Source organism: Mya arenaria, chromosome 12, assembly GCF_026914265.1.
Source record: "Mya arenaria isolate MELC-2E11 chromosome 12, ASM2691426v1".
Lineage (NCBI taxonomy): Eukaryota > Metazoa > Mollusca > Bivalvia > Myida > Myidae > Mya > Mya arenaria.
Genome location: NC_069133.1, coordinates 30,853,962 through 30,880,589, shown reverse-complemented (window position 1 = coordinate 30,880,589; position 26,628 = coordinate 30,853,962). Strand labels below are relative to the sequence as shown.

The window sequence follows — 26,628 nt, the reverse complement described above, 5'->3', positions numbered from 1 at the left end:
GTGTGTGTGTGCGTCCGTCCGTCCGTCCGTCCCACATTCATTTCTTTGCATATCCTCTTACATTTCTCATGCAATTTCTATCAAACTTTCACAGATTGATGAACAAATTGTCGAGCTTTCCCGATTTGACCATTTTTGAAAGAGTTATTGCCCTTTGGTTATTTTACATTTAAAATTGGTTTCTTCGCAACTGCTCTTAGGTTTTTCATGCGATTTCTACCAAACTTTCACAGATTGATGATCATAAAGTGAAGCAGCGCATATTGTCGGGCTTTCCTGATTGGACTATTTTTGAAAAAGTTATTGCCCTTTGCTTATTTTACATTTAAAATTGGTTTCTTCGCAACTCCCCTTACGTTTTTCTACTAAACAATTTTTTCATTATAGTGTATTAAAATGACGTAAGCTACTCACTCAGCTTTCAGACTCTGTAGTAAATCAAGGGTGTGGCTGTTGATATCCTATAGGACTAGGTTAATTAATTCGGAATTTTAATGCTTTTGCGGATTAACAATGACAGTTGTAATCATCTTTAAAACCATTTTTAACCGGCAAAGCTACTTTATAACAATTTAAGTTGAACAGTTTTGGTAATCAACAAACGGATATATCATGTAATGATCGACAACATAGCCGATTGCTATGTTAGTCCACCTAAATGGCTGTTAACGAGTCTCTTGACATTTTTTTTTCTATGGCAGACTCGTGACGTCCACCATCCTAGCAAAAAGTAGCCAACGGTCCTTGCGCAGAGAATCCTTGCGGCCACAATTTTTAAACTATCTGTTATAAATTCAAATATCTACGAAGATATTATTGCCTACTATTAACCACATATTTATTCATCTCATTATGCCAAATAACATGTTCTGATATCATATTCAGATGTTGGACTTATTATCTGTAAGTTTTTGCATGGTCTCATGCCTGAATACTTAAGTGAAGTTATTTCATTTGCCAATAACACAAACTACTCATTGCAGTCTACCACCCATAATGATTTAAGTTCCCTCTGCTATAAGACTAATTATTGTTAAAAGTCATTTACTTATTTTGCTAAATCTGTATGGAATTCAATAGCGCTTTGTATTCGCCAATCATCATCATTATTTGCATTTAAAACGCAGTTAAAAAAACACCTTATGACAAAACAATGACTTTAGTGAATGACTGTCTGTTAAAATAGTTTGTTTATTGCGATCTTTAGTAATTTTGAACATTGTACTGAGTATATGTTGTGTTTGAATGTCATCGTGTTTGTTATTGTTTGAATGAGAAATGTATACTTATACGTTTGTAGAATCCATTGGAGAAGACCACATTGTAAAGAAGATACTTATGTAACTTATGTGTTATCTTCATGAAATAAAGTTATTATTATTATTATTATTATATTATTATAAAACACTTACATGTGTCGATTGTTTATCAAGTATCCCGATATCTGTAAATCTGTGAAAATATGGACCGATTTTAACACCTAATCAGGATAGCTGCAAGCACATTATTAACACATAATTTGTTTAATTGTGTCTTCTGCGACCTACCACTATGAGTGTTCAGCATAGCGGAAAAGCAGCTGGTTGCACTGGTCTGATCGTAACTAGGACACTTTTTTGCGGGGTTATTTTGAATGTGTAAATGACCCAAGAATGTTTGTGTATTACAATTTCTACAGTTTTTACTGACTAAGTCGTTCTGGACCGAAGTTATAAAAAAATGAGAAAATTTCGGAGAGATTTTTTCGACACTTTGAAACTGAAATCGGTCTGGCTTGGTCAAAATCGGTCCAGACCGGCAAATTGCCGGTTTTTAGAAGCCCTGCATCATACATAACTTGAGTATATAGTACATAAGCTTCAACTTACCAATAATGCCTTGTATTCGTATGACACAAACACCAACAGTTTTTTTTATAACTCTTATTGACAACAGTGTAAATAGTCAAAAGCTGCAGTTAGTACTCAAGTTAATAACTGCGCATAACTGACAAAAATCTGAGTTGAGTTCACAATTTAGCAGTGCATTGACATGTTACCGATACAGAAATTTCATAATTATGATTTTAACTTTATCATATTAATACATGAGTTTCATTTTATTCATTAAAGCATCTATTCCCATGCGATCGATGACATTCATCTTTGACACACCAAGCGTTCCCTTTTGTAGAGCATAAATGTCCATACAAACGTTGCTTGTGAACACCCTTACGCTGTTCGGCAAATGATTTCTGTAAAAAACAAACAAAAAAACGATATATAATTCAAATGTTTATATAAATTAATCTTAACATGTACGAAAAATTTGTGTACTCATCCACATAAGCACTTTTTACTAATTGTAATATTTAATAAATGTAAAAGATATTGAATTTATTGTCTACACAGTATACTAGCTTAATATTAATAATGTGGTGTCAGGCTTTACTTGGTGAAGTAATTCTTCTGGCAGCATGCTTATTTTTCTTATAGGCTGTCATATCGTTGCTTACCATGCTGATTTCAACTTATTCCCAAAACACGGCAAACAAATGACATCACTGAAACAGACTGTGCTTTTGACCTTAAGCATTATGATAATATAAAAATATGAATTATAAATATATAATTTTACTGCAATAGTATAGGATATTAAAGATAAAAGAAATCAATAGTTTAATTTTAGTTTTTAATGCTAACAACAAATACGTTAATTCCTTATTATGAGATGCCTACCTGGGTTTGCCATTTTAAGGAGACCATGTACGTTTGCTTCATGAAAATGCCAACGTGCATTTGCAAAATTGGAAATTCTTCAGAAAATGCATTTTTGTACAAATTGCATTGCACAAAATATTCATATTACAAATAAAAAACCGTTATTGAACAATTGAAAGGAATACATTTGAAAACATTTTTTTGCTCTTTGTCACTTAAACAACAAAAAATAACAATAACAAAGATGCTTACCTGGATTGACTATCAATCTGGCTAAAATACTACTTGCATTTGCATTTGTGTTAACATGACTTTTTTTGTTCATCACTCGTGAATAGACTTATGTAGGGAAAACTTTGAACATGTTCTTGGACAAAGTCCTGTTTGTGTGCAGGCAACTGAACAAAGTCCTGTCAGTGTGCAGGAAACTGAACAAAGTCCTGTCAGTGTGCAGGCAACTGTATTAAGTCTGTCGGTGTGCAGGCAACTGAACAAAGTCCTGTCAGTGTACAGGCTGCACAAAATCTTGTTAGTGTCCAGGCAAATAAACAAAGTCCTGTCAGTGTGCAAGCAACTGAACAAAGTCCTGTCAGAATATAGACAACTGAACAAATTCCTGTCAGTGTACAGGCAACTGCACAAAATCCTGTTAGTGTCCAGGCAAATAAAAAAGGCCTGTCAGTGTGCAGGCAACTAAACAAAGTCCTGTCAGTGTACAGGCAACTGAACAAAATCCTGTCAGTGTACAGGCAATTGCACATAGTCCAGTCAGTGTAAAGGCAACTGAACTAAGTCCAGTCAGTGTGCAGGCAACTGCACAAAGTCCTGTCAGTGTGCAAGCATCTGTATGAAAATGCTGTCAGTGTATAGACAACTTATCAAATCCTGTCAGTGTGCAGGTAACTGTATCATGTCCTATGTCAGTGACTATGTAGGCAATATATCTGATCAGTATGCATGCAAGAAGTTTTTCAGTGTTCTGTTGATTCAAGTGTGCAAGCAACAAGAGCAAGAATATGAGAGATTAAGGGCCATCATGGCCCTATTGTTAAAAAAAATCATTATTTTTATCTTAATTTTATCTAAGTTTTGTATTCATTATTATATGGAATTATCATCTCTTGTTAGTTTTGGTATAATTAAAATTGAAATGTTTTAATCCAACCAAGATTATTTTAATTTTATATTACAATTGTTTGATACAGGTTAGAGTAATACCCATCCAGCTCCAGCGTCTGTTTGCACGACTGTTGATAAAGAATTGCCAGAGTGTTTCTACCAAGGACCTCACCAACAGCTTTGGATGGACAGACAATGAGGTCAGGATTGTATACATTGTATATTACCTAAAAATATTATTTATTCATTAACCATGCATAAGATTGCATGAGATGTTCATGTGTAATAATCTGTCTGAAATATTTTGAGTGGTTGTTCATATTTTTGGGTTTCACTATACCTTCTGATAAAGAAACAGTAAAAAACTCTATGCGACCACCCTGTTTTCACGACCAACCTGCTTATGAGATAGATTGTTTTCAGAACCGATCTTTTTAATCCCCCACCACAGAGTGGGGAGGGGATTATAGGAATGCACTTTGTCCGTCTGTCAGTCTGTCTATCTGTCTATCCATCTGTCCGTCAGTCCATTTGTCTGTCCGTCTGGCTGTAACATTTCGTGTCTGGGCTATAACTTACTTATGCATTAATGGATTACCATATTACTTGGTACAATTGTTGTCCTCATTGAGACGATGTGCAGTGATTTTGACCCGGGTCCATACCTCAAAGGTCAAGGTCACATGAGACATTTAAAGGTCAGAGTAAACATGCTCATGTCCGCGCTATAACTTACTTTTGCATTAATGGATTACCATATTACTTGGTACAATTGTTGTCCTCATTGAGACGATGTGCAGTGATTTTGACCCGGGTTCATACCTCAAAGGTCAAGGTCACATGAGACATTTAAAGGTCAGAGTAAACATGCTCATGTCCGCGCTATAACTTACTTTTGCATAGATGGATTACCATATTACTTGGTATAAATGTTGTTCTTATTGAGACAATGTGCAGTGACCTTGACCCGGGTCCATACCTCAATGGTCAAGGTCACATCTGACATTTAAAGGTCATAGTACACATGCTTGTGTCCGGGTTTTTAACATTTAGCAGTGTAGACATGTCAATTCTTTCTGGATTTATTGACCTTATACATTTCATATACTTTTAGCAACTGACTGAATAACTGAATTTGATCCAAGAACTCGAACCAATTGCAATTTGTGCCAGTAATCCATCATGAAGTTTTGGGTCCATATTAAAACAATGCTAAATAGAGAATAAGATATAAATGTTAAATGAAAGTGTTAAACAAGTGGCACAGATTGGTACTTAGCGCACTCTACCAAGCATTATCATTATGTGCAACAAGTTTAACCCTTTCAGCGCCAAAGTCACATAACTGTGACAACTAGGCTGACCCAGGGCTCGAATTTAGCACTCGCACACTCGCAAAATGCGAGCCAAAATTGGAAAATGCGAGTTGGATTTAAAGACACTCGCAAAAATTTGCGAGTTCAAAATTTGCAGAAAATTTGCAATCCTTGAAATAGATGTGAACATAATCGATGATCAATTCCTGCACAATAGATATAAAACTAATTTTAGAAATGCCTACTTTCGTTTTCTGATAAACACACAGAAATTGATGACATAGATTAACGTTATGCGCACAGGCAGTTACTATGTGGCAGGTACTCGTTACTATGTAGTTTTGTAGACTGGTCTTTTGTTTCCATTTTTGGCGGCGGTATTTAGCGATAATCGTATCGAGACACAGTCTGTATAATGATGACAAGCAAAAAGATAAAGTTTTTTTACGCGTGTTGCTTTAAAATCGCTGACGGCTGATGGCGATGATCAACAGTTCCCAAAAAGAAGCCAAAATGAAATAATCGGTCGTTATAAATGTTTCGAAGTGGAAGAGGGAGTTGAACATTAAACTGACCATCAACACAGATGACAAAAGGAACATTTTCAAAATATTTTGCACAGACCAATACTGGCCTGATCAGACTTCCTCAGTACATACTGTCAGTGTTACATATATGATGATATCGTTTAATGTACAATTGCATGATAATTCATTAAAACAATTAAACTATACCTTAAATCATTGTTTTCCATACAATATATATTTTTCCTAGGAAACACGATGATTTGCCTTAAAAAATGCGAGTGAGTGTCTGGTTTTGCGAGTTAAAAATTTAAGCAATTTGCGAGTACCAAAATAAGTTATATTCAAGCCCTGTGACCGCCAAAGTCGCATATTTGCGACAAAACGATAGGGTAGTGTTTTCGCTATTTTTACGCTCATATATTATTACAGAGCCGAGTGATTTCTACTTTCGATTCAGAACGAGGCTTTTTCATGTTACTTCCGCATTCTCAAATAATTTTTCATGTAAAATTGAATTAATTACAGTCTTGTAAAGTGAATTAAAATCGCAGAGCGATCTGGACAATTCAAGATGGCTTCCAGGAAAAGGAAGCGGGCTTATACTTGCAAGGAAGTCCTAATAATACGATCTTAAATGACAGTAAAAGTAATATTCAGGACATCGAAAATGGATTCGGATATGTCAAATAAAAGTTCGGATGACGCTATTAGTGAAAAAACTGTTTCAAATCAGTCATCCAGACCACAAACACCTTCAGGTTAGTTAGAATAATGCTTTTTTTCTGTTATTATTGATGTTTTATCCCCATGAAAATGTCAAATATACCATAAATAAAGTAATAAGCACTTGGCAGCTAAGTAATTCAATATTATATAAATAAAAGAAGACTAAATTAAAAAAATATATGGATGAAACTTTGCCCAGTAGGTTGAGAGATTGGCGGTCATTTTTTTTTATGATATCTTCAAATTCGTCTTTTTGTTTTGTGGCTGCTTATTTTGATCAAATTCTCAATTTATAAATTAAATGCAGTTTGATAATTAAACATATGCCTATATTGATTTTTAATTGTTATAATATAGAATTATTTATTATTTATTTAAGGCCACGGACAAGAGGTTGAGGGGACAAGGTAGAGTGATCGGGAGAGGGGAATATTCGAAGAGAAGAAGCATTGGCCAAATTGTGCAGTGCGAAGTGACAGACAGACTCCTGGATGGAGTATAAAACAAACATCTTTTAAATGCAAACAGTGCAACATTCCTATGTGGGCGGCCCCGTGTCATTCACACACACAAGAACTTTCGACAGGAAGCTGGACGCATGGTCCATAATGTTGATGCATAACTATCTAGATGTGTTGTTTGTACACATGTAGATTTGTTTATAAGCAAAAAATGTTTTCATTTTAACATTGTCATTTTTTCTAGTGTATAAGAAGTAAAGAAAGGATATGTACACAAATGTAATCCCTAAATATTTATGAACTAAATGACATTTTTTTCATTTTTTTGAATCTTTTATGTAATTGATTAAATATTTTGTATAATAAAATTTCAAAAAATCATATTTGTTTTGATCTTATGTTTAATATATTATTTAATTAATTTACTGTGAAAATTTGAAGAGAAACGCTTTATAAATAAACAAGTTATGGTCAAGTAAATAACCTTGGTAGAATTCTCTTAGACTTCCAGGAATTAATTTGGCACTGAGAGGAACTTTTGACTATTTATTTGGCGCTGAAAGGGTTAATATTTAAAAAAACAATGGACACAAATGTGATAATATATTTATAACATTCGTTTTCTATTCAAAAGCAGTAAAACAATGTTATGACCTCACCACAATATATATGTATCACTTTATTAAAAATACTTAAGGCTTGCTATTTCATCGATGTTATAAATCAAGGACTCATTTTCCTTCTTTTTTTAGCCAAAATAACCTTGACATTGATCTTACCTACACTTCACAGAATATGAACAACTTTAACAAATATCCTTTTATAATATGTTCAAATATCCAAGAATATTTAGGTTACCGATCAAACAACTTGTATTTCCTATATTCCCACTCTTGACCAGTGGTTGTGTACAATTTTGGTCAGATTCAACGTACCATTCAGGTTGCGATAAAAACAAAATATTCTAAAAAAAATCGGCAGGGGATATAGCTGTCCATTGGACTGCCTTGTACCTCTTTAATTCAATGGTTGTAAACCACGAAAAAACGAGCACCCCGTTAAATCAGAAATACACCACTTACCATAATCCAGTCCCTTTTAATTAATCACGTGTTAGATTAATCTTTTTAATGTGACCACAGGCAATTTGTTGACAGGTATACATGTTTGTGTTCACACCTCTACTATACAGGCAATATAAAGAAGTTTACATAACCTGTTCCAGTTTAAGGATAATCACTGACTACTTTATGACAACTTAGTAGTCCCTTTTTAATAGTGGTCAAGGTTAGAGTGAAAAACATGAAAGTGTTTGATAATTGATGGGTTTTTGATTGATTTAAAGCTTTTTATTGTTTTATTGTATCTCCAGGAAACTTACTGTGAAAACAAATTTACAGGACCTAAGATAGGTGCTTTATGATGTTGTGCTATTATTATCCCTTTTGAAATAAATAATCAATTGATTAACCCCAGTCTGAACAAGCCCAAATTCTTATACTATTGCTTGGTATCAAATTTTTGGACAAGCCCTGCTATATAAAATTCAGAATTTGAGCAAGACATTTTACCAGTGCAGGGCTTGCAGGCTTGTGTAAATTTCGACCACTTGTAACCAGAGCTCTCATAATAAACAGCCATAAAATAATTAACGATCATTAAATTGATTTTTAATAAACTTATTAAATTAACTTATTATTTTAATGCATTATCATGTCTAACTCATTTGACTTTAATGATGAAATCAAATAAAGCATATGATATGTGTACAGGTAAAAAATATTAGCCTTTATAAATGTTTTTTTAAGCTTGACCATTGGATAATAAGGAGAGCTATACTAGCACCCTAGAGTTGGCATCTGCATTTGCGTCTGCATCAGTGTCTGTGTCACGACTTGGTTAAAGTTTTGCATATAAGCATTTTTAAGTCAATATCTCAGCAAATACATAATTGTATTGCATTGAAACTCCAGATCTGTGTTTGCAACTATCTTAAACCTTCTTGAATATTGAAGTTTGAAAAATACTACTTTAAATATAATGCAAAAAATGGGCCTTTATGAAAGTTTTGCATGTAAGCACACATAGGTTAATATCTCACCAACTACTTGATGTATTGCATTGAGACTTTATACAATGGTACTCAACCGTCCAACCTACTTAATTTACCAAGTTAGATAACTATAGTTTGCATTTAATGCAAAATAATTGCCCTTTATTATTCAACTTTTTGGTCAAGGTTTTGCATGTAACCACATTTAAGTCAATATCTCAGCAAATACATCATGTATTGTATTGAAACTTTAGATATGTATTCCCAACTATCTAACCTACTAAATTAATGAAGTTAGATAACACTTTCTTGAATATAATGCAAATTATGGGCCTTTATTATTTGACTTAGAAATTCTGGTTAAGGTTTTGCATGTAAGCACACATAGGTTAATATCTCAGCAACTACTTGATGTGTTGCATTGAGACCTTATACAATGGTACTCAACCATCCAATCTACTTAATTAACCAAGTCAGATAACTCTATTTTGCCTTAAATAAAAAAAATGGCCCTTTTTTATTCGAAATAGAAATTCTGATTCAGGTTTTGCATGTTACCAGATTTATGTTAATATCTCAGCAAATACAACATGTTTTGCTTTGAAACTGTATACAAGGGCTCCAAGCCATTCAACCTTCTTAATTAATCAAGTTAGATAACTCTTATCTTGCATATAATATGAATTTTGCCCCTTTATTATTTGACTTAGGGATTCTTGTCAAGGTTTTGCATGTAAGCACATATATATATATAGGTTAATATTTCACCAACTACTTCAAGTACTTGATTTATTGAATTGAGACTTAATACAGTGATCCATGCTTGTTTTGCCAAAACTATTAAATTCTTACAATGAAAAGCTGCGGAATAGTCGAGCGCGCTGTCTCTGTGACAGCTCTTGTTAAAATTTATTTTTGGTAAAAGAAACAGTATGTTATAAACATTAACTTCACTGCACAATTTTAACCAGGTTTCAAAGAAGTCAAACCTGGTTATTAGAATGAAGTATCTCATTGTTCGGGCGGGCTAGGCTATATAGGAAGAATTTATTGAGACTGTTGAATGGATTCATCTATGAGGCCACTGTTATTAAGAAAAAGAAAAAAGGTTGAAACAGAATAACTTTAGTTAGGATTGACTTATTGTGACAAAACTTGAAAATGTAGGAAGAGTCTAGTGAAGACTTTCATAGAAATGCATTTTGGGTCAGAGTCAAGGTCACTGTACACTGTAACTAAAAAGAGAAAAACAATTGAATGTGAATTTCTCAACGCAGGCTGATATTCTCCTGTCAATAATTTAAAACCTGGTTTCATTGCATATTGGCGTTTCTTGTTAGCTCGACTATTCAAAGAATAAGGTGGGCTATAATACTTGCCCCAGCGTTTAAGGCAGGTTGGGATATTTATTAATAACTTCTATACCCTTCATTCAATTGACTTAATACTTCACATAGTTGTTCAGGACCATCACACAATTAGGTTTCATAACTCTATGTTATCCTTAATACAAGTTATGGCCCCTGATTGACTTAGGAACTTAGGTTAAAGTTTCAGGGCAGGTTAAAGTTTTAGGGCAAGTTGGAATTTTCTCTTATAAGTCCAATATCATTCATTCAATTCACGTAATACTTCAAACAGCTGTTCAGGGCCATCACATAATGAGGTTAGATAGCTCCATTATACAAATTATGACCCCTGATTGACTTTGGAACTACGTTAAAGTTTTAGGGCTTGGTGGAAAATTTATTTATAACTTCTATACCCTTCATTCAATTGACTTAATACTTCACACAGTTGTTCAGGACCATTACACAATGAGGTTACATAACTCCATGTTATCCTTAATACAAGTTATTGCCCTTGATTGACTTAGGAACTTAGGTTAAAGTTTTAGGGCAGGTTGAAGTTGTAGGGCAAGTTTGGATTTTGTTAAAAAAACTTCTATACCCTTCATTCAATTGACTTAATACTTTGCACAATTAATGACGATCACCTAACATTAAGGTTACATAACTCCATTTAACCCTAAATACAAATTATGGCCCATGATTGACTTTTTTAAACTTTTTTTTTTACTTTTTTTTTTCTTTTGATAGGCACAATTTTATATTCTTAACCAGGTTTTTACCAAGGGGAAACAACTTATTAGAATGACTTGCGTCATTGTTTTGGCGGGCTGGTGGGAGGGCAGCGTCAAAGTCACCTTATGTATCGAATAATTTTAGCTAGGTTTGACATAATATTATAGTGACCAAACTTGGTATAGAAAGAGGTTATGGAGACCTTTCATGGGATTGAGTTTGAGGCCCCTAGGATCAAGGTCAAGGTCAAAGTTACTATTAATAGAAAAATGGTTGGTATTGAATAATTTTAGCAAGGGTTGACATATTGGGAGCAAACTTGGTATATAAAAAGAGTTTATAGAGACCTTTTATGAGATTGTGTTTTGGGCTATGTTTGGGCCCCTGAGAGTTTTGGGAGTTATGGTCAATGTTAACTTTGTAATTTGATTTTTTTATTGCTTTTGACAGGCACATACATCATTATTGTATTCACTTCTAAGTCAAAGCGGCGTAGTCGAGCGTGCTGTCTTTCGACAGCTTTTGTTCACTATTCAGGTTCCTTTTATCCAGAGTTTTTTTTTATCTGGAGTACACATGTGTTTTTTTTTACATTGAATAAAGTTGGATGATAACTTTTGTTTGTTATATACTTTTTTTGTTGTTGTTACATCTGGTAACTTTATGTCCAGAGTTTACTGTATTGATTTGGATTGCTGAATTGTTGATATGTGTACAGTAATGAATATTGATTAAAACAACTTTTTTCCCAATCTTGTTTAATAAATATTAAATAAAATGTTTTAAAAGGTTTTATCTCAAAAACCTAATCAATCCTAATTGGTGTGATCCTTATTTCAGCAATTCCAGCAGCATGATGTTCAGGAGTTAAACCGTATTTTATTCAGTGCCATAGAGAGCTCTCTGGTTGGCACCTCGGGTCATAGTCTTATACAGAAACTATACCATGGGAAAATTGTCAATCAGGTATGGTCTTACAGAATAGAATAACAGAGAAGTAACATATATGCAGGTGTTTATCTAAACATTTTGTGAATGGGGCCAGGATGCTATAAACTGTGAAAAATAGTGACACAATACATGAAAATGATTTTTAAAACAAAGTAATTTATACTTGTGATTATGTTGCTTATAACATTAATTACTTTGAATTTTATGTTGAAGTATACAAACAGGAAGTATTTTACTATAGTCCAAAACAATGGAGAATGCTGTCCAACATAAAAACATTCAGATATAATGGCATTGGATGAATTACAGTGGTAGAGATAGAGATAAATCAAACATTGTGCATAGTCAGAACTGACAATTATTTACCATTTACAGATCAGATGTACTGTATGTGGAAGAGTCAGTGAAAGACAGGTAATTAGTCTGAATAAAAAATGTTAATGTCAACAAAATGGGAAAAAATTAATATGTGTTAGACTATATTCTGCATTACACAAATTTGTCATAGTCTTGTTTTTTTCGAAATAAAAGATGATGTATTGTCATAGCGCTGGAGTTGTTGGCAAAGCTTAAATGTTATATGATAGAGCAAGAGAATGCACCCATGGTGGTGCTCAAACCCATGACCTCTGATGAGAGGCATGCTCATATACACCAACACCACTCTCCAACACATTCTTCTATTGAAATTGCAGGAAGATTTCCTGGATGTTCCAGTTACTGTATCAGGCAGTCTGGGCCTAGAGCAGAGCTTGCACGCCTCGTTTCGGGATGTTGAAATGTTGGATGGTCTTAATCAGTACCAGTGCTCCAAGTGCAATAAATTAGTGGATGCTGAAAAAGTAATGTTACAGGATGTTTGTAAGGCACTCATATAAGTGGAAAACAGTTAGGTTTCAAAAATATAAATTAGTTCTAGTAATTACAAGGTATAGTCAAGAAATTAAAGGATTTAGGATAAGCATGCATGAATTGTCTTCCTTGAACTTTTGAGATCTCATCTGGGCTACAAACACATCAAATATATTTTAGCTAAAACAAAGCCTGCATATCACAATGTGAAAGTACTACACTTATTACTAACTGTGCAATAGACTCTAAGAACAACTAGCCATTAAATGTAATTGACTATATTTTGAAGTTTCTCTCAAGTTTAAGAATTAATTCAATGCATGAAGGATTTTACTTTATTTGTTAAAGAAACTAATCATTTGATAAGTTTCCACTTTTTCATTTCGCTGAACCTTGATAAAAAAGCAGTTCAGGTTAATGTCCTTGCCTTGATGTCAGTATACAAATTGTTTTACCTTGGCTATAACTTCCAAAACCTCCAAGATGTTCACATGAAACTGTTCAGTCATTTTTCTTCATTGAAACAGATGAGCATTAGCATATGCTTGCTGTGTCCTGAACTATTGTGATAGGCTGATTGTCGCAGTCCATCTGTCCGCTGTCAACATTTTCCTTCAAACAACTTCTCCTCCTAAACCGATGGGATAATTTCAACCAAATTTCACAGGAATGTTCCTTGGATAATTCTCTTTCAGATTTCTTAAATAAAAGTAGTTCCATGCAGAACTCTGGATGCCATGGCAACGAAAAGGAAAAATCTTCTTTTCTGAAATTGCTGGCCCAATTTCAAAATAATTTATCAGAAATCTTCCTTACGTGACCCTGTATCAAATTCCTTCACCCAATAATGATTCTTAAAAAAATAATAGTGGCCAGGGACGGGGCTACTTTTCACATTATGTTCATGTGGAGAATTTTAAAATCTTCTCCTTAGAATGCATTGGCCTGATTTTAAAACATTTCTCAGAAATGTTCCTTAGGTGACCCTTTATCAAATTCCTTCACCCCATGTTCTTTAAAGACATGGCCTCCAGAGGCAAGGCTACTTTTCACTATACAGTCGAACCCCGTTGGCTCAAACTCACACTGACCAACGAAAACACCTTGAGCCTCGGAAAATTGGAGCCAAGCGGGATTGTTTACATACAGTATGAAGTAATCGATCCTTTACATCTAGTTCAAGCCAATTAGGAATTTTAGCCAAGTGAGTTTGAGCCAACGGGGTTGGACTGTACGCCTATATTATAGCAAACTTTGAAAATCTTCTCCTCAGAAACTATTGATTTCAAAATAATTTCAAAGTAGTGCTCCTAAGGTGACCCTCTGTCAAATTCCTTCACAGCATGTTGATTCATAAAAAAACATGGTTGCCAAACGACAAGGCTAAGTTTCCCCTATATGTCTATTCATTTTTTTAGAACATCTCATCAGAATACATTTTCAAAATAATTTTATAGCAATGTAGCATGCGACCATATATCAAATTACTTCACCTCATAAAAAACATGGCTGCAATGGGTGGGGCTAGTTTTCACTAAATGTCTATATGGAAAACTTTGAAAATCTTTTCTTCAGAAACCATCAGCCTGTATCAAAATATTTTCACATTTTGACCCTTCTATCAATTTATTTATGTGTTGCTGTTTTTATGGACCCGAAGGTGGGCATATTAAAATCGCACCGTCTGTCCGCTGTCCGTCCATCCCGTGATTCCGGCTCAATAACTTGTGTCTGGGCTGTAACTTTCTCTTGTATGGACAGATTTTAAAATAACTTGCCACATGTGTTCGTCATACCAAGACGACATGTCGCGTGCAAGACCCATGTCCCTACCTCTAAGGTCAAGGTCACACATAGGTGTTTATACACAATGGAATGCTGCATATAAGTACATAGAGTATAGGTTGTCATGTAAGGGCTGTAACTTTCTCTTGTATGGACATATTTTAAAATAACTTGCCACATGTGTTCGACATACCAAGACGACGTGGCGCCTGCAAGACCCGTTTCCCTATCTCTACGGTCAAGGTCACACTTAGTGTTTATTCACAATGGAATGCTGCATATACATAGAGTATAGGTTGTCGTGTCCGGGCTGTTATTTTCCGTTGTATGGACAGATTTTAAAATAAAATGCCACATGTGTTCGACATGACAAAATGTTTAGGTTGTCTTGTCGGGCTGTAACTTTCTCTTGTATGGACAGATTTTAAAATGACTTGCCACATGTGTTCGACATACCAAGACGACATGTCAAGCGCAAGACCCGTGTCCCTACCTCTAAGGTAAAAGATACACTTAGTGTTTTTTCACAATGGAATGCTGCATATAAGGACATAAGAGTGTAGGTTGTCAAGTATGAGTGGTATTTTTTTTCAGAGGCAATTTAAAATAACTTGCCATATATATTTGACACATAAAGGCAAGATCAACTTTTCATGTACTGACCTTGTTCGTAGGTCAATGTCACATTCGGGGGCATTTGTCACATACTGTGACAGCTCTTGTTTAATAATTATTTCATTGTTTTATAATCATTGAAGAGATCAACTTCAATATTTATGAACTTCTTTATTGTAACAATGTTTTCTTTTGTGACCAGGCATATAAATCCAACTTTAATATTGTACGAGTTACTGCTTTTAGCTCGACTATTCGAAGAATATGGAGAGCTATACTACTCACCCTGGCGTCGGCGTCGGCGTTGGCGTCACACCTTGGTTATGGTTTTGCATGTAAGCACCTTTAAGTCAGTTATTGCATTGAAACTTTGGATATGTATTCCCAACTATCTAACATACTAAATTAATGAAGTAAGATAACAATTATTTAAATATAATGCAAATAATAGGCCTTTATTATTCGACTTAGAAATTCTGGTTAAGGTTTTGCGTGTAAGCACACATAGGTCAATATCTCAGCAACTACTTGAGGTATTGCATTGATACTTGATACAATGGTACTCAACCATCCATCCTACTAAATTAACCAAGTTAGATAACTCTAGTTTGCATTTAATGCAAATAATTGCCCTTTTTTATTTGACTTAGAAATTCTGGTTAAGGTTTTGCGTGTAAGCACACATAGGTCAATATCTCAGCAACTACTTGAGGTATTGCATTGAGACTTTATACAATGGTAGTCAACCATCCAACCTACTTAATTAACCAAGTTGGATAACTCTAGTTTGCATTTAATGCAAAATAATTGCCCCTTTTTTTATTCGACATAGAAATTCTGGTTAAGGTATTGCATGTAACAACTTTTAAGTCAATACCTCAGCAAATACATCATGTATTGCATTGAAACTTTACACACAGGCTCCCATCTATTTAACCTTCTTATTTAATCAAGTAAGATAACTCTATCTTTCATAATATATAATTTTTGCCCCTTTATTTTGCGACTTAGAAATTCTGGTTAAGGTCTTGCATGTTAGCACACATAGGATAATATCTCAGCAACTATTTGATGTATTGCATTGAGACTTTATACAATGGTATTCAACCACCCAACTTAAATGAATAACCAAGTTAGATAACTGTATTTTGCAAATAATGGCGCTTTATAATTAGACTTAGAAATTCTCGTTAAAATTTTGCATGGAACCACATTTATGTTAATATCTCAGCACACCATGTATTGCATTGAAATCTAATCTAACAGTGATCCATGCATGTTTCACCTAAACGTTTCAATCCTTACATTGAAAAGCGGCGGAATAGTCGAGCGCGCTGTCTCTGTGACAGCTCTTGTTATATGGGCGAGCGTTTGGGCGGGCGACCTCCAGTATGTTGTCCAATTAGGTGAGCAATATTGGACCATCTTGTATTCAAATGCCTGCCTCTTTCAGGGGGCAAAACTGCGAAGTCTTCCACCAATCCTAACTGTTTCCCTGCTGCGGTTTAGCTTTGACTATGTAAAACTAGAAAGATTCAAGGAGACTCGGAAATTCACTTTTCCTAAAATCATTAACATGGCACCTTATTGTGACCAGGTAAGAAGTGAATTCTGTGTGTTGGTGATGTTAATTAGTGCAGATTTTATATGTACAACTATGTATTGAAAAACTGAAAAAAAATCAACAGACTAGTTCAATATTCACTATTGACCAGTTGCTTGTTACATACAATCAGTTGACCAATATTTGGACTTTGTTTTGTATATGGTCGCATGATCAAAAATCTTGCTTAGTGATTTTGACATGTAATGGTTTCAAGAATTGCATTAATTGTGCAAGTTTTTTTCTGTGGTTGGCACACATGGCAGTCTTTATCATGCCTACATCTCCAGTGTAATTGATACCCACAGTTTGTGTTACTCAAAGGTACAAGAAGGGGATAACCTCATGTTTGAGCTGTTTTCCGTGGTGATACACAGTGGAGGGGCAAATGGAGGACATTATCACGTCTACATCCGTGATATTGATGCCCTAGGAAATTGGGTCACTCCAGTGAGTGTTTTATGCATTAATCAATAAATCTTTGCTTTGCTTTGGTTTATCTCACCACAGTAAAATCCCAGATATTACCATTTAAATGTTTTTTATTATGCTTAATTTGTTTGGGACAATTTAGGTCATCCATAAACATAATTGTCACTCAGACCTTTTTCAGTGGGATAATTAATTGGAAATATTGAAAAATATGATGAACAATATAAGGTACTACAGTTGCCTACTTAAGCCTGGGTATTTATGGTGAGTCAATTGGGCTTCTTCAAACAAACAACATTTTGGTATCTTACCTTATATAAACTGTCATACACATTATTACAAATGTTCCATAACAATGTCTTGGTACCTTACCTTACATATGTACTGCTGTATACATATTTATATCCTCACCATGTGGGCTATATACAGTTAAACATCCTTAATCCGAAATAATAGGGACCCAACTTAGGAATAGCGGTGTTTCGGATTCACAATTATCTGCAAATGACAGCAGTTGTGAATTATAGATGACGTGAAGTACTAAGTCGTGAAAATTGCAATGTCGGTTACACATTACCAATACGATACACTCAGTTTGAGTTATCTTTAGTGTACAAAAATATTTGTTGATTTAGAGTTTAATAATTAACAAATAATTCGTTATTATACTTCTTTATTAAAACAACACAAAATGACAGCACATGTATGCATTCGAAACATTAAATAGCACTGAAATTAAATATTGCATTTGCAATATGGTATGAAAAACTATGACATGATTGAGTTAAAAATAAGAATTGATAAATAGGTGTGAAATACCAAATCGGGACTGTAATTGTTTACTTCGGAATAGCGATTTTTTTGGAATAGCGGTTTCGGATTTAAGACCAAAAATTTATGTAAACAAAAAAGGAATAAAATCGGGACTGAAAAATAATTTCGGATAAACAGTGTTTGGAATAGCGGTGTTCAACTGTAGGACTCATTTTGTCCCGTCCCTCTGTCTGTCTGTAGGTTTGCACACACAGATGGGTATATATTGGAAACTAATTTCTTCTCTCAGTATAGGTAAAAAATATTTGAGGTAGCACTTGTTGGTTAGGATAAGTTAGGGTTTGTAGGGCATGTTTTTGAACGGGGGCCCTTCAGGGCCACGTTCATAGTAGGCACATCAGATCGTTACTACAAATGATTACACGGTGATTCGGTCGAAATAATGCACTAATTGAATGCTTGAATACACATGACATCTTTAAACTTCAACAAAACTGAATTAATGTATAGTAATAGTGTTTTAGCTAAAGCGGAATGGAAGGGCGGCCCGCCCTGCCCTTTTTTGACCCCGCCCCGTTGCCCCTTTTTACAAGCCCCGTCATATTTTTCCCGCCCCCTTGCGCCCTTCTGGCCATTCAGATCGTTGTTTATCACAAAGTTACGCCCTAAAAGTATTTCATTGGTCAATGTCGCCGTTTCCTAATCTGTCACACCTTAACGGTAAATCACGCTTATAATCAGGGTGCTAATTGCTGTTCATTATGACACATTATTCCTTGTCTGAGACATCGAAGTTGTACCTCTAAATGTCGATCTTTGATGCCAATGTTGTTACAAATTTAATTAATTTAGCCATTTATAATCGTTAATCTCCTAATCACATAATTGGGTCGTCTATCATCCAATTATCGAAACGTCCCATGTTAACCAATCAGAGAAGACACTGGTCAAATGATTAAAAGTTAGTTAAATTGGGATAGAAAAAGCGAAGAAATGATGAAAAATGTTGTCAAGCATTAGTAAACAATTATACTTGCAGTGTAAAAACAAGGCACACTTTCTAGAACATTGTTTTGTTTGAAGCAGACGGTCATTGAAAAACAGACGGTGGCGCTAAGAAAATCAAATACTTGACTTCATGACTAATATTTGATAGTGTTGAATGCTCATAATGAAAATTTGTTTTGTAATCTCAAAACTTTTTTATTTGCTTTATATAGCGTTTACTTACAGTATTTTCCTCCTTTGTACGATGTTTAAAGTAGAAGATTTGGCGTGTCACCGCCATTTTGTCATAACATTTTTCGGAGTTTATTTCTCAATTTTCTAGTTCTATTTTTAAGTATTAGTGAGTATTTCATTAAGGATAGAGATTTTAAATGTCATTTTGTTTTAAAATATCAGCATATTGAAATTTATTTAACCAAAGACAAGTAAACAACAGCAAAGCTGAATGTGACATTCGTACCCTATCCTGATTGTACCAAAACAAGATTCGCCCCCTGCACTTAAATGTTTTTAACAGCTCATATATAAGGCCATTCTGATTGTCCTTGTTTTTATTTTAGACACTTTTTGGAGGTAAACTATACATTGCAAAAAAGAGACTCTAGACAAGTACACTTTTGATAGGCCAAAAAGAACACTTTTTTTGAACATATCATCTAGTAAAAGCAATCAAAGTAAATGTGAATTTAAAGTTTTGTGGCATGGCACAATATATATCTCAGGTTTTACGATAAGGATCTCTTCTCCTTAAAGTCTCCCCACTTCTCCCTAATTTGACTGGTGGGAGAAGTGACTTCTCCCCAAAAAATCAGCCTTGTGAGAGCCCAGGTGACAACAACCCGAGATGGTAAAGAAAGTGTCTGAAGTGAAAATGAACAAGGGAGAAGAATTAAGAGTATTCTGTAGTGATATTACTACAATGTGTGCATGAACATGCATGTACTTTGATAAGGTACATGGTCGTTTTACAACAATACAAAGCTAATATTGTGCGCATTGTTTTCCCATTTAAGAAAGCACTATGCCCTTATTTAGGCCCACCCTGCCCTTTTTTTGGCCCACCCTGCCCTTTTTAATTCCTGGCTAAAACACTAATAGTAATGTACACTTGAACTCGTACATTTTGCATATCCCTGAAAATGCAGCTGAAAACAATCACAAAATGAAGACAACATATTTATACGCAACTGCTCGAAAAACTAAGTGTATTGTTACAGGTGTGAGTCGGTTATAAGAAGTAGTTACCATAATTGATTAACCGATTCCAAACAATTCAAAAATTTCCTTAAAAATGAAATGATATGTAAACACTATTTCACTGATCAATAAACAAACAAACGAAGTGAATGCTTTTTGGAAACCGTATATCGATAAAGTATATTATACAGATTACACCGCCTCTATTTAGCATGATCATTTCACTTTTCGATCGTCGCCATTTTGTAAGCGCCCTGCCTAAGAGTGTGTCATGGACTTCAGGTGGATTAAATGTGTATTGTAAGTATTTTATAATCAGATTGTTACACATGAACGGCTCGACGTGTGCGTGGCATGACAGTTATTGAAATTGCTTCATTATTTGCACTGTATACATATTGTTCTTTGTGCAAATATCTGTGTTTTACCTGCGCTGTTTATGTGCGTGACCTACATTAATTGAGAGACCTAAATCATGAACCTGCGTGTTTATTCTATTATTTAATTTGTTTAGATTACGATGTGAATTTGTGTAGTTCATCTAGCTTATTTTGATGACGTATATTATGCAATTTATGCATTCGTGCGGTTCGTGACTCACACAGCTTCGTGACCTTAGGTGACCTACTACATAGTTACATACCATGAATGTACTCAGTAACGATGCCAAGTCGATTGTAGTTATCTCCCCTTATGAATCTCATGAATATAAATTTTTCACGGAAGGCGACTCAATACACCCTGTAAAAGACGTATATCAACATTTGCGGAGAACCATGTGGCTATTTATAGAATTAGATGATGAAATTTTCTGGGATCCAGTCAGAGTTCACTGAAAACGAAAGTGAAAATTTGATTAAAAGTTTTTTTTTCATGTTTTAAGGCAAGTACAAAGGATTATTTGGTTTGTATTTAAGTATGGGAGGGGTCTCTCATAGTTTTAATCACTTTTGATATGAAAACAACTGGACTATGAACGTTCTTAGACCATTTATAGACTTCGCCAAAATGTAAACAAAAAACCACAATGGCTGCCGCGAAGTGAAACTACCTGGTACAGTTTTCACTTCGTCAGATGTTTGATGATTAATGCATGAAGCAGTTGCTGACAGCTTCAAAATGCAAGTACACCTTGTGTAAATAGGTGTAAACATTAAGAATGAATACATTTTATGTCTGTTCTTTAAATAATTGTTAAAAAAACATGTTTTTTCACAAAGTTTGTGTTCGTCCCCAGTTTCGTACCGTTTTGTTCACAAATATGTTTACAGTATGTAATAAAGACGTGTTTATATAAAATAACGCCCGAGAAATGTGATATTGGGTTCATCTTCAAGTGTTGGCTTCATCGCACCTGTCATGAGCAGCTTTTGGTCGTGGTGGATCACTTAAAAGTTGAACACATCAATTTAAACTGGTATGCCAGGGATGTGTTAATTGAGTATGTTGTGTAGGCTTTAAGGGCGTCAATGATTGTATGTTTGGGTGATGTTGATTTATCTATTTTCCTTTCTTATTATTTTAAACAGACCCGGGAGGATTTTGAAATAACCAGCCAGACAGCCCGCCGAGCTGCCCACCCGGCCGAGCTGTACTTTGTGTATGCCGACATGCTGTAATTTGTTAGTACTTCAAGATCATAGAATGGAAAATTGTATCCAAACTGAAGTATAATTTGAGTAAGTTTGGGTCATATAAGCCCATTGATACTGTTTGTTCCATTCCTAAATGAATTTCTTTTATGTTGTTTCTCGATCATTTCTGGTGCGGCTTTGATAATAATATTATTTTCTAATGACACTGCTGACTCGTATAAGTCTTTGGTCTGTATTGTGTATCTATTCGCACATTTTGTTTGCTCTTTTAAGCAAACATTACATTAATTTAAAATTCTATAAGCAAATAAACAAAACTTACTGCACATTTGATGCAGAATGATGTTTTATTTAGTGTGCATATGATTTTGAGCTTATGGACAAGAAAACATCTACTTCAACAATCACAGCAACACAATGAGATCCATATTTTAAAGAAATAATGCCACCTTTCATTAATTCATTGATTCATTCCATCAATCATTCATATATATTCATTTATTTATGCAGTTTATACATTGAAAAACTTGACATTTCTTAAGGCAAAAGAAATGAAAAGTGAACCGCTTTCATAAAGATTAGAGCCTTTTCCCTTCATGCATTAAAAAAATCAACCTTAATACATTATAAATTTCTTAAAACCCTAATGTATTGTTTATTTCAATAGCCAGCCTGGTTGCTGTAGCCACAGGGGAATTTACATTTCTTAAGGCAAAAGAAATAAAAACTGCGTCACTTTCATAAAGCTTAGAGCCTTTTCCCTTCATGCATTAAAAACAACAACCTTAATACATTATAAATGTCTTAAAACCCTAATGTATTGTTTATTTCAATAGCGAGCCTGGTTGCTGTAGCCACAGGGGAATTTTCAAGGACAAGAACCAGTGCTGGTAGAAATGTGGTCTCATGTGGTTTTCCATACCGGCATTCGGCATTCAGCAAGATTTCAGAGAAAGGATTACTGTCTCCAAGTAAGAAATTCTAAGCATGTCTGGTTTTAATGCTTTCAAAATGCATCTGGGTACTCAATAAGATGAGATTAACCTTTGAATTATTAAAATCTGATAGCAAAATGTCCAAAAGACTATATATTTCATAAAATTTGTCCTGAAAATCTTTCAATTCATGAGCTTTTCTGCATATTTATCACATTTATGACCACATAAAAGGTTGTGTATGCCTCAAATGAGTGTTTGCATGCCTTTTTCAAGCTTTAACAGTATTGGCAGATAGTTTTATAAGTGTAAAACATTGCTTTTGCTTGCAGATCATGATGTGCCAATAAGCTCCAGTTAGCTGTGCCTTTTTCCTCCCACCGGTAGTCCTTCAACCTGAATCCAGGAGATGCAGCTCTGAATCCAATATTTCAGGAGAATGAATATGTAAGTCAACTCTGTACTACTTGTTTGTGTGTAAATGATCACAAGAGTGGGATTTATAGCAAATCAGGTGTAAATATGCAGCTTTTAGACATTGGTGAAGTGCTGTACTCTGATTTTAATGCCAAATCTAGCCTTCAAAACAGATACTTAAAGTAAAAAAAATTAAAAATGGGCATATTAATGCTATCTCTGCATTTTCTACATCATGTAGCCACCTCATACATGAAAACACTAGCAGTTGTCATGAAACTTTCAGTTTTGGTGGGTTTTTTTACAATTTCTTTTGTTGCGCCATTTGTCCCTGAAGCAAACAGTTTGGCATATAGTGTTGTTTAGACTGTCTATAAACACATTATCACTAAATTTCTTTTGTTAAACTGAACAGTTCTGTTACCTTTATATAAGTGGATAAGAAAAGCAAAATTTAAAGTTGAAGCATTTCAGTTTGGCTCTATGTCAATTTTAGCTCTACTGGCCAAAGGCCAGAACAGCTTATGCGATGGTAATTTGTACGTAGTATGTGCGTCTGTAAACAATTCATGTTTACACGATACAGCCTTCAGTTCTGATGGTATCTTGATGAAACCTGTACAGTATTTACATATCCATAAGAGCTCAGTTTCTTTTGAAAACCAGCCAGATCCGACCATGCTTGATTAGATATGGGCCTTGATCGTATAAAAATCCTGTAAACAATTGCTCATTAACACGATATAGCCTTCAGTTCTGATTGTATCTCGATGAAACTTGTACAGTATCTACATATCCATAAGAGCTTGGTTCCTTTTTAAAACCAGCCAGATCCGCTCAGGCATGCCTAGATTATGGGCCTTGATAGTATAAAAAAATCAGTTTGTCAGTTAACAATTGTTCGTTAACATGATACAGCTTTCAGTTTTGATTGTATCTCGATGAAACTTGTACAGTATCTACATATCCATAAGAGCTCGGTTCCTTTTGAAAACCAGCCAGATCCACTCAGCCAGTAGAGCATATGCCCTTTTGGGCCTCTTGTTTATATAAAACTCTAAGCGCAAAAGAAGTGCGAAAACCTTATTTTGCTTAGAAAAAAACTTATAAGAGTAGGCAGGTCATTTTTGTGGTGCTGTTCTGTAGACACCATTGAAAGCAACAAGGAAAACTTTACTTGGTCAGATTATTCCAATGCATAAGGAAATAATGGCTCTTTAAAGGTTTACAGCTTACCATTTGAGGGAAATGGCTGTTTCTGCTTTTTATGAAAATACCACAGGTGCTAATACTTGTCTCAATCATTTATTGTTTAATATATCATTTCCAAACTTTCAGTATGTGTTGCATATAGCCTGCAGATGAACTTTATGAGTTTTGAAGTCTGTTTCCCCCTCTATTATGCAATGAATATTAATGACTATGTATGTGGTACATGTACTTTCAGAAAACTGAAGCCTTCAGGAAGTCAATGCCACCATGGTATTGATTTATTCAGCTCTGATGTACTCAGCTGTGATGTAACATGCTTTCAAGCCGCTATCCGAAGAACATTCAGACGTTCTAAATGGACCATTGCCCTGTTGCCATGGAAATCATTATGAGGAGGAGCACACAAACTGTCACTTGTTTTGGATATCAGATGTACCACGAACTGACCATAAACTTTTCAGATGCTCTGTTTATTTCATCAGCCAATTTCGATGTAAATTTTACTGAATAATGACAAACAGTCTTACTCATAAGCATCTCTTACTCGTTCGTATTCCACAACTAAACATGCTTGCAATTACACTGTGCCATCTATCATAATATAGCAATGCTGCAATGTCCACATTTTTTTGTACCAGTTGTTGCTTTATACTGAAACTTTTATTGAAAATGGTGCATAAACACTGACAACACATCAATGTTTCATTCATACATTTGTACATGTTCTTTCAGTGTTGATAATGTTGACATATTTCATGTACATTTACACATGTGTTTATTGCCAACCTCATCAAAACATGCATAGGTTTGCTCACATACATATTTCCAAAACAGACATTTACTGAATTTATTACTACTTTACGTTGATTTTGATATGTAAATAAAACATTGTACTACTTGTTTGTACAAAACACTTTTCATTTGCTATGTTGTTTGTTTCCATGTTCTGTCTGCATACAGATGGTATTATCATATCAATTTTTAGCTCGACTATTCGTAGAATATGGAGAGCTATACTACTCACCCAAGTGTCGGCGTCACACCTTGGTTAAGGATTTGCGTGCAAGCACACATAGGTTAATATCTCAGTAACTTCTTGAGGTATCGCATTGAGACTTGATACAATGGTACTCAACCATCCAACCTACTTAATTAACCAAGTTAGATAACTCTACTTTGCATTTAATGCAAATTATAGGCTTTTATTATTTGACTTAGAAATTCTGGTTAAGGTTTTGCGTGCAAGCACACATAGGTTAATATCTCAGCAACTACTTGATGTGTTGCATTGAGACCTTATACAATGGTACTCAACCATATCTCATTAAGTACTTGAGGTATTGCATTGAGACTTGATACAATGGTACTCAACAATCCAATCTACTGAATTAACAAAGTTAAATAACTGAAGTTTGCATTTAATCCAAATAATAGGACTTTATTATTCAACTTAGAAATTCAGGTTAAGGTTTTGTGTGCAAGCACACATAGGTTAATATCTCAGCAGCTACTTGAGGTATCGCATTGAGACATGTTACAAGGTACTCAACCATCCAACCTTATTAATTAACCAAGTAAGATAACTTGACTTTGCATTTAATGCAAATGATAGGCCTTTATTATTTGACATTATATAAATATCAAAGCAACTACTTGATGTATTGCATTGAGACTCATACAATTGTACTCAACCATCAAACTTCCCCATGTAAGATAGCTCTAGTTTCATTAAATGCAAATAATTGCCCTTTATTATTCGACATAGAAATTCTAGTTAAGGTTTTGCGTGTAAGCACACATAGGTAAATTTCTCAGCAACTACTCGATGTATTGCATTGAGACTTTATAGAATGGTATTCAACCACTAAATGTCATGGAATAACCAAGATATATAACTGTATTTTGCAAATAATTGCCCTTTATTATTAGACTTAAACATTCTGGTTGAAATTTTCCATGTAGCCACATTTATGTTTATATCTCACCACATGATTTGCATTGAAATCTTATCTAACAGCGATCCATGCATGTTTCGCCAAAACTTTTCAATCCTTACACTGAAAAGCGGCGGAATAGTTGAGCCGGCTGTCTCTGTGCCAGCTCTTGTTCAAAATTAACGTGATGTTCATTTCCATTGTGAAACTTATCCCTTGGGAACGTTCAAACATATTCTACATACATTATTTTTTATCTTACACTGTATATATATGTTCTATATGTATATATCACGCCTAATAAAATTGAAGCCTGTCAACTTGTACGTTGTT

At 34.5% G+C, this 26,628-nt stretch overlaps 1 protein-coding gene and 1 long non-coding RNA gene across 5 annotated transcripts in view; both read left to right on the top strand.

Moving 5' to 3' along the window:
* The window catches only part of LOC128211648 (ubiquitin carboxyl-terminal hydrolase 40-like), a 220,656-nt gene that overhangs the window by 35,679 nt on the left and 158,349 nt on the right, over positions 1–26,628 (top strand). For all 3 annotated transcript variants that reach the window (XM_052916646.1, XM_052916645.1, XM_052916647.1), the window contains 6 exons: positions 3,905–4,018; positions 11,826–11,951; positions 12,312–12,350; positions 12,632–12,778; positions 16,642–16,785; positions 17,116–17,241. In XM_052916646.1, coding sequence (XP_052772606.1) covers positions 3,905–4,018; positions 11,826–11,951; positions 12,312–12,350; positions 12,632–12,778; positions 16,642–16,785; positions 17,116–17,241 — 696 coding nt within the window. The remainder of the gene's footprint in view (positions 1–3,904; positions 4,019–11,825; positions 11,952–12,311; positions 12,351–12,631; positions 12,779–16,641; positions 16,786–17,115; positions 17,242–26,628) is intronic.
* Positions 18,162–26,615, top strand: LOC128211657 (uncharacterized). 2 transcript variants are annotated; one of them, XR_008257335.1, is made up of 5 exons: positions 18,162–20,502; positions 21,732–21,881; positions 22,634–22,768; positions 23,065–23,179; positions 24,597–26,615. It is a non-coding gene; the product is annotated as an uncharacterized LOC128211657 (long non-coding RNA). The 2 variants fall into 2 exon arrangements; XR_008257334.1 differs by lacking the exon at positions 18,162–20,502 and having other exon boundaries at positions 20,642–21,881.